The sequence below is a fragment of the Brachyhypopomus gauderio genome, unplaced genomic scaffold, assembly GCF_052324685.1.
Source record: "Brachyhypopomus gauderio isolate BG-103 unplaced genomic scaffold, BGAUD_0.2 sc50, whole genome shotgun sequence".
NCBI lineage: Eukaryota > Metazoa > Chordata > Actinopteri > Gymnotiformes > Hypopomidae > Brachyhypopomus > Brachyhypopomus gauderio.
The window spans coordinates 1,544,713-1,554,233 of NW_027506875.1; the positions used below are offsets into that span (position 1 = coordinate 1,544,713).

The 9,521-nt window shown below is 37.2% G+C and overlaps 1 protein-coding gene across 2 annotated transcripts; it reads right to left on the reverse strand.

Moving 5' to 3' along the window:
• Nucleotides 1–597: 597 nt before the first annotated feature.
• pitx1 (paired-like homeodomain 1) lies at nt 598–9,259 on the reverse strand. Of its 2 annotated transcripts, none has more exons than XM_076986974.1 (5): nt 9,107–9,259; nt 8,254–8,308; nt 5,084–5,230; nt 4,043–4,245; nt 598–3,057 (listed from the first exon to the last, which is right to left on the reverse strand). In XM_076986974.1, the coding sequence occupies exons 2-5, from the start codon at nt 8,297–8,299 to the stop codon at nt 2,509–2,511; spliced, it is 945 nt and encodes a 314-aa protein (XP_076843089.1). In that variant the 5' UTR covers nt 8,300–8,308; nt 9,107–9,259; the 3' UTR covers nt 598–2,508. The 2 variants fall into 2 exon arrangements, with proteins under 2 accessions (XP_076843089.1, XP_076843090.1); XM_076986975.1 differs by having other exon boundaries at nt 8,254–8,334; nt 9,107–9,239.
• Between the last annotated feature and the right edge of the window lie 262 nt (nt 9,260–9,521).

Consider the following 9,521-nt stretch of genomic DNA (forward strand, 5'->3'; position numbering starts at 1 on the left):
GTACATGAGAAGATGTTCAGGGCATCGTATGTGTTCAGTGTACATGAGAAGATGTTCAGGGCATCATAGGTGTTCAGTGTACATGAGAAGGTGTTCAGGGCATCATAGGTGTTGCCTCATGAAGTTGATTAAGAACACCAGGAGCATCCAGACCATCATTCCTTTCCACGAATTGGTGGCTCTGAAGAACTTTACAATCTACAGACATCTATTAAACCATCTAGGGTTAGAGTTAGGGTTTAACACTGCATAGTCTTGTACTCCTTTCCAAAATGTTGAGCATTTTAAAATAAACGAAGTATGCCCAAACCGACTGGCAGTGTAGGAATCCTAATTATTACTATAGGCTAGTAGGCTATAGGATGATGACGTATGTGTGTGCAGGATATAGGTGAGCTATAGTAATATATTTTTCTGTTAGGACGCTGTGGTTATACCAATCTGTTTATATTTGTGAAAAAACATTTGCCAGAAAAATTATAATGAATTAACCTAACATTTACTTTAATAAAGTAAAGTATTTTTATGACACAAACGTTGTGTAAATGTGCGAGTTGATAGCACTCTATTATGTACACAACAAACAATACGAGTCTGTTTGAATGTGAAGTCCTTTATTTGTCAAAATACCATACTACTCCGATTTTGTCTTGTTAGCGTTAAGACGTTGCAGAAGCGCAACGAGTCGAGTTCTTCTGTGGCATTGAACGATTTACTCAAGCAGAAAGAATAGAGAAGGCGAAAGTGACGAGGCATTCAGTTGGATTCTAAATTATCCAAAAATTACAATGTGCACGTTTTAAACTTCAGTTGAACTACGCATTAATTTTGTATCTGATATTTTTTGTAAAATTAAATTAATCACAATGTTTTATTTAAGTTGGTTATAGATTAAAATATTTCTTTGTGTTTTGAGTGTTTGTGTTATTGGTTTACAGTTACTTGCTATAAGCAATATCTAACATGTTAACCGATGTTAAAATGGTTAATTAAAACCTAATGATAAATAATACACGTATTGAATACCACACGGGCATAGCAGCTTTAAACGTGATAACTTGCACGGCTGTGTTAAATATACTCCAGCCAGTGTGAATGTAGCTGATGTGGTCATATCGCAAAACTTAATTAAAAAAGTTTATTGCTGTTTTTTAGTACTTTATTTGTATTAAATTAAATCTAATAACTTATATACAGCGAACATTTGGGGTAATAAATATTAACTTACCGCACGTTAATAGACTTCTATCACACTATAAATCATTAATACTGATAGGGTGCTGTGAAAGGTTCAAACTATGGTAACCAGATAAGCATTACGGTTTTACCACATAAACATCACAATAGTCTTAGTTAGTCTGCGAGTAATATTAGATATCATTGTACCTAAACTAAACGCCGCTTCAGAAACCTGGGTTCAGATACGGAAGATCAAAAATTGTATGCGTATCGGACCCTACACCCTACGATAAATGTGTTCATGATATGGACCAGCAAGTTCAAAAAGTTGATGTAAACACAGGCAGTGAATAGGAGAAATGAACACCGTTATATTTTGCCCGTTAAACATGTTTGGGGCGGGTTTAACGAGTGTGATGCAGTTACTAGCGCATGTTTTGTGTTTTTACAAGAGTTAGGGTTAAACTTGTGTATAAAGTACTGAGGGCTAGGGAATTTATTTTTTAAAGCTGTTAAGTTATCTAGGCTATTAATTAAACTTGTTCATTAAACTTAAATGAATTAAACAAAACTGCAAGGATTCGACCTTTCTATGGAGGGAACCTACAGTTGCTACAGTTTAACCTTAAACCACCTGCTTGACTTGGTTTAGGTAGAGTTTAGATCACTGTCTCCCTTGAGATAACTATTTCAAAATATATGTATAATTTTTAAAGTATTTATTTTTTTTTATTCCAACATTTTCATAAACACATTAGGACACCTTTTCATTTTGAGTACATTATAGAGTTGCCTCCTTGGATTGAACCTACACATTTTAGAATTCTGTACAAAATAGTCTGCACTCAACGTAAGCATGCGGTAGGTCTAGTTATATCTATAGAAGTAATAAACAAATAACGACGACGCACAAAAACAAAACATGTAAATGAAACCAAGTCTTCCCATAAGACGCGCAAGAGAGCAGGCGAGGACTGCGCCAATGTTTAATAAGATCCGTGCTACATGAGACTCACAAAAGGGTTAAAGTTATATACATTCCACTACCATGATAGCGAGTCCTAGTTTATATCAGTCTGTCTAAATGTGTCGTGCCAGAAAAATGAGTTGCTGGAATCTTAAACGCAGGCATGTTTTTGTAATACATTAGGCTATTTACAGTGTTGCAATGTAATGTTCTTCATCACCTTGAATCCAAAACATGGATTTTAAATCATTGTGCAAGTTCAGGTAAACATAGACAACCCGCATAATCCATCTGAAAAATGAACAGTTGTAACTTATCCAGTTGTCATCGGCCTGATTGGCGAGTTTGACGCCGTTATTTTGTCAGCTGTTGTACTGGCAGGCGTTAAGACTGGAGCCTGCACTCTGCAAACCGCTGTATCCGAAAGTTGGGTGCTGTTTGGATTTCAGTCTAAGGGTCGCAAGGCTGGAGTTGCAAGTGTCCCGATACACGCTGTACGGAGACCCGGGAGGCCCATAAGGGCACGTGGACGAAGTCATGGCGGAATTGATGGTCGAGCTGCCGATGCCGTTCAGGTTGCTGATGTTGTTGAGGCCAGTGGCGGACATGCCGGGCACCGCGGAGTGGCCCATGCTGGACGCCACGCTCATTGAGGAGATGGAGTTTGGGGCCGAGAACATAGACTGGGACGTGAGAGGACTCATTGAGTTAAAAAAAGGGAAGTTTTTGGTGGACAGCGGGGCTGGAGCCAAACCCTTGTTTGTCCAGTTATTGTAGGTGTAGGCGGGGTACATGTCGTCGTACGGCTGCATCAGGCCGCTGAACTGGGGCAGGTAGCTGTTCTTACACAGATCCATCTGCTGGTTCCGTTCCCTCTTCCTCCACTTCGCTCTTCGGTTTTTGAACCAAACCTACACAAATAAAACGCGGAGAAGATGTAGTTTACGCTTATACTTTAAAACAGTATGCATGTAGACTTAGATGGCAGCAGCAACAATGATATTAATAATTATATTAATATTAATGACGCTATAGCCTATACGCAGATTCCGCGTGTAAAGCCAATGATAGAGGCGCCACCAGTTCAATAGCCATTTGATACACACACTCCACGTGTGTGCAATTTAATTTTAAAATATGTAATGGTCAATATTTAAAAATATTTATTTTTATATCTTTGTTAATTAACTGTAAATTAAATACATTTATTAAATAAAACGGTGACACTAAATGACTTTATCTTTATTCATGAATAATTAAAATTTGATAAATTTTGATAAATTTTTTATCAAATACCTTTCCCAAAATATATTATATCACACACTTTTTTTTTTAGTTGCTCAGAACCACCAATCCTGAGGCTTGTGAAAAAAACTATAGCAAGAAGCCTAGTAGCGATATATTGGACACAATTAATCGGTAACCCCAACCCCGATACAAGCCATAGGCTACATAACAGTGCACAGTGCCTTGATCAGACAGTTTTCATAGTCATTCGGTTTATTCGCAAGCAGCATCTTTTCCTATTTTATAGTCAGATTAATTTTTTTTAGAATATTGGGTAAATCATGGTGTCTGAATAAGAGTGGGGTTAGATTTACTTTAAAAAAACTGTTTGTAAAGAACAGGCTATAGCATTGTAGTAGTCATCTCAGGACAGAACTCAGTAATAATACAGTTGTAATATTTACATTCATTCTTTCAAAATGCTCAAAACCCGCATTTTAAATCAAGCTAAAATTTAACTATTGTTATAGTAGAAGAGACATTTAGAACGGTCCGAGCTCAGGACAGAACTTGATTTGCTAAAGGTAGTCACGGTTAAATACAGAAATATTTAGACATTTTGAACGTTGTAGTTTTCTTTCTATGTTTTTACGGATGTTGCTTTCGTACCCGGACTCGGGCCTCGGTGAGGTTGGTCCACACAGCGATCTCCTCCCTGGTGCTCATGTCGGGGTAGCGGTTCCGCTGGAAGGTGGACTCCAGCTCCTGGAGCTGCTGGCTGGTGAAGTGAGTCCTCTGACGACGCTGTTTCTTCTTCTTCGGGTCCTCTCCGTTTCCATCGTCGCTTCTTTGCTCAACGCTTCGTTCTTTCTCTGGGGGAGAGTGAAGGCGAAATGCTTACGAACGTAAAAACACGTACGTTTTTCACTGCATAAAACAGGAGCACTTTGCAATTTATTTTCCGCTTTATGATTACGTGCGTAATTTTGTAATTTGTTTTCTTATTCCAAATAATGTCTTCTACACATCACACGCAAAGTATATAGTAGGAGCAGATTTAAATGTTATCTTTGACTCGCAGACCATTGTGAGTTAAATTTATACGGTGATAAACTGATGTCAAAAACACTTAGTTGTAAGAGTTTAATAAATGGTACGCTTAAACATATTTTCTTTAGCAAACCAAAAAAACAAACAAAAACAAAAACAGTGAGACAGTTTAAATGTGTGTACAATTCATTTGCTCGTTTTGCAGACTTGATACATTTTGTAGTTGTAAAATATTCATGCCTGAAATTATGCTAAAATTAAATTTATAGAATAGAATTTCCTACCTCCCGTCTGCCTACAGCAAACTAAGAAATATAGGCCCACGGATCACCCAGGGTTAGGGTTACCATAACCTACCTTCTTTCTCCTGATTTGAGAAGAGTCTCTCTCTCTCTTTATATATATATATATATATATATATATATATATATATATATATATATATATATAAAGCGTTTTCAGTCTGAAAATCAGGCGAATTTGACTTCCGTGACATACGGGAATATGGGCATGTCATTCAAGCTGCGCCCTCTTTGTTCTCACATATTCCCTTGAATTGCAGGGCGTAAATGTAGTTAAAATATCAAGTCGAGGCGTGTTGCTGGATGTAGAGTTGAATGATATTCAAGTCATGAAATACGGAGTAAATAATGCATTTACCTGCTATCTCAGTATCTGAGGACTCGCTGCTTGAATGCTCTAACGTGTCTCTTGAGTTAGAAGTTCTCGGTAAATGAAAGGTAGAGGCCATGTCGCGCGCTGGCGGGGGTCTCACAGTGTCGGCGATTCGCTCCAAATTCATTCCTCCTTTAAAAAAACGTTGGTTGTTAGTAAAAAAAACTGTCCACTCCTGCCCGTCAGTATGTTATTACGTCCATCCACGTGTAGCAATGTCTGCCCATTTCAAGGAAAGCTGTTAAGTCCGATCTCGCCGATATTTCCGAGCTAAGACTACTACTGTTGCCTTCAGCTTTCGGTTTCCGCTGGAGTGTTAGTGTGCGGTATGACCGAATGGAAGTGCCGTAGCACCTCGTAGAGTAACGAACCACCCATCCTCTCCTCCCTGTTTGGAGACAGGACCCACCCACAACGCCACAATAATCCTCGTGCTACATAGAGCACGTTCACTCAGCCCGTCAGACTACTGCATTCACTCCATGTTGAAGATCTGGAGGAAAACGGGCTTCATGTTGAGTTTGAATCATGCCGTAGTACCACGTTGGGCTCTTGTACACAGACGCACAATGTTAATCTCGGATATGTGCGGTACTGAATAAACAGCTGTCGCAGGACTTTGAAAAAGCTCCGTGCACGCAGAAAACATCCTCTTCACACTTTCACACTATATATATATATAACCCTATATATATAGTGTGAAAGTTTATATATATAGTGTGAAAGTATATATATATATATATATATATATATATATATATATATATATATATATATATATATATATATATATATATATATATATATATATTTCTTAGTATATATATATATATATATATATATATATATATATATATTTCTTAGTATATATATATATATATATATATATATATATATATATATATATATATATATATATATATAATGAACATTTTTATGTTAATATATTGGTAATATGTGATGTATTGCAGTAATACATCATATTCTTACTATTAATTGAAGACATATGTTTGGAATAAGTGTTTAGCCTACGATTATTAAAATTGTAACCCGTGAACAAACCTAAATAAATAGCTTCATATCAAATGCTTTATTTCAACCTATTTGTATGAGCCGCGTTTTTCCTGCTGACTCAACAGTAGTCTAGAAACGTTATCTAATCTAATGTTAAATATAATTAATTGATTAATTTAGCCCATTAATTCTATCTTTAATTTACCTGTGCTGTTATAGGCCTATTTAGAGTTCAGGTAGTTTATGTCTCACTGTAGCTCAGCGTCGCCAGCTGGTGGGTGAGAATTATTTGCTAGGTCTGCTGGCATTGATACGGTAGGAAAATGCGTTTGATTATTGGTAGACTGTGGCCTGATGTACGCTTCATATTTTCAAAACTAACGTTATTATAGTATCTCTCTCATGAATGGAGTTCACACATCGACTTTATGTTTCTGTGCTATTATTAACACATATTTAAAACAGTTGTATATGAAATAAAGCCTACATCTTAACATAGACGTGCACGCGCACATACGAGCGGGTATTGAGTTTGTTACAGAAGTCTAACCCTAACCCTAATCCTAACTCTAACCCAAACCCTTGATGCCACTGGACTTTCTTTTAGTGAGATGCTGAAAGTAGCAGATAATTTAGTCAAGGAGGTCCACACTATATATATTTTCTTTCTGTTAAAGTATTATGTCGTTTTAATTATAGGCCTACAGTTGATTCAGAATTTTGTCTACTAGTTACACAGTTGACATACCAGCGAATATAAGCGAATCTCAATTCTATATAACGTGATCGGTTTATATGCTGTGGCCTGTTTAGGTGATCAGTTATACCATTATGAATTCCGCACAGTTGTGGTCTTTAGTAACAGTAATGTCATGGACTAACGTGCCCCTTAGTCAGAGTGGGCCATTTTGTAGACGCCGATCCTTAAAGCGTGTTAGGCCACTGATGACATTTAAGTTGACATTAGACCCCGTCCAACTAGTAACCTCTCCCTCAAGGGTATTTGCAAAAGCGTTTGTGCAGACCCTTAACAACAACTTAGATTTAATTCATTTGTTTAGTGGCTTTCCTGGGGGAACTGTATTATATCACGACCAGCGACTTGTTATTTTGAAATGACGAGAATAAGGCTGTTTTGAAGTTCGTAGAATTAGAGTTTAGTGTGTAGAGTTGTGTAGAGTAGAGTTGTGTGCTCATTTCATAGAAATGTATTATGAAGCGCAAAGTGTAGGGTACGGAAGTGTCAGAAAAAACTGATGCGATCTAATAGTCAAGATAAATAAATGCTGGAGATCGAGCAGGCCTAAGCGTCATACTGTCTGAAAGATATGAGTGGAAACAGAGAGATGTATTTTAAAAATTGAAAACATGATTAGCGTAAAATAAGCCAAAAAAGTCATGTTTGCTCTTTTTTCCATTGTGTTTCCCGTTACACCTGCCAGCCAGGCGCACTCACTGCGCTCCGCCGCAACTCAGTACGACAACTATTTAATTTATATAGGACATTCAAATCAACATAATATAGGGTACAGACTGAATGAAGCGCTTTATTAATTGTAAATATAATCGGGCACAAAAGGACTGACTATGTTATTCCTTCAATAACCTCATGACCTTCACGGTCAATATCGATGAGTATTGCACGAATAGCGACCGTTCAATTATTTGACAGCAGTTAGACATTGCAAGTTGATGTTATTTGCAAATTAATTTAGATCTGTTTGAATAACCATCGAAGTCTGTTGAACTGTTCCCGCTGACGTCAGCATTTGACAATTAATCCTTTAAAATAGCGTATAAAAACATTACATCAAACACGGAACGTGTTTTAATATCATCACAGTAAAAGTAATTTTGACACTAGTAATAATTAATTTCTCATCTGTGTACTGTAACAGGCGTAAAGCAGCGCAGGGCCTACGATAATCAGGGTTGGAAATGTGGGAATGAAGTCTACTAACATCGAAATTTACAAAACTGATATCCTATAATATATTAATAATAACGTCAGTTTTCTCTTTTTTTTTTGTTTTTTCAAAAAAATATTGATAAAATGCCAATTTTGTTTCACAAAACGTTGTCAGTCCTGTCTGCAGCGTCCTGGATATTCCGTGCTAACATTAATAATGACACACGCCTACCTTGGCCGCTGCACGAGATTACATTCTTGGACAAATTTAGTTCCATTCCAAATGTCTGCAAAACAAAATAAAACACACGGACTGCATCTTAGTGTAGCAATTCTTAGCAAAATCAGACAGTTATTGGTGTAGTTTACAACACTTGATACACAAGTAAACAACACCACTGGATAAACAAGACAAAGCTGTTATCAATGATAAAACATCACTCAGTTCAGCATGTTACGCTGAACTTTGTAAAGAAACTATTCCTACAATGATATACGTCGGATTTTGAGTTAACAAAATTTCCAGTCGAAAGTGACAGTACTCTGAAAATCAAGAAAGCTAAGGTCAAAGATCAAAAAACCCAAATGTTGTTCAAATGTTACTTTTAAGACTGATATATTCCCACGACCTTTCTTATGTGCGCTGGACGGTTCTTTATATCCTTAATAAATCTTCAGTCGGCTCACTTAAGCGCTCGCGGGGGCGAGCACGCGCGCGTTTATGGGTTGACGTATGTTTGTCTTCACTGTTGTCATTCTGGACATAGCTGATAGCGGTGGGTAGATTAATGTCCAGTTAGTCAGAATATTTAGCATGAATAAAAGCTCCATGCGCCCTTTTCAAAGTATGAAATAACTGCTTATGTATCAAAGCCGTCTAAACATCACTATGGACGAGTGAACAGTCTACATTGAGATCCGGCATATTTGCAGAATGTGGATCTAAATTCAATAACATTGTAAAAGCATTTATTCAAGCATAGAAATATTTAAATATAACACTGTAGACAACCTAAACGAGCCGGTAATTTGCAGTCTGAGCTGCGAATTATTTTTTGTTGAATAACGACGTGGCAAGCACTCACCAGTTAATTTTTCGAAGTACAGATGTATCTTTCCTTCTCGCTATTTAAAATGTCCCATGCAAGTGACAAATAGACCTCCACGAATGTACAAGTATGTGCAATGTTCTCATATGCGCTTGGTGTGAGGTGGTCAGATCCTGTCCTCGCGCGTGCTGGTGTGACGTCATCCGCGCGAGTCCCCTCCTGGCCACCTGATACAGGATTTGTCGAAACAAAAATGTTTGAGTACCTGAACTTGTAGAGATCCCAGATTATGCAAACAAATATTATATATGGAGATCAATTAATTGCGATTTTTAATATCTAATTCATGAATAACAGGTCTAAGGTGTCAAATAGCACATCTGTTTCAGGGAAACAACGCGTTTGGTTTCAGTCAGTCAAATATACTTGTCATAATTTGTTCTATATAAGT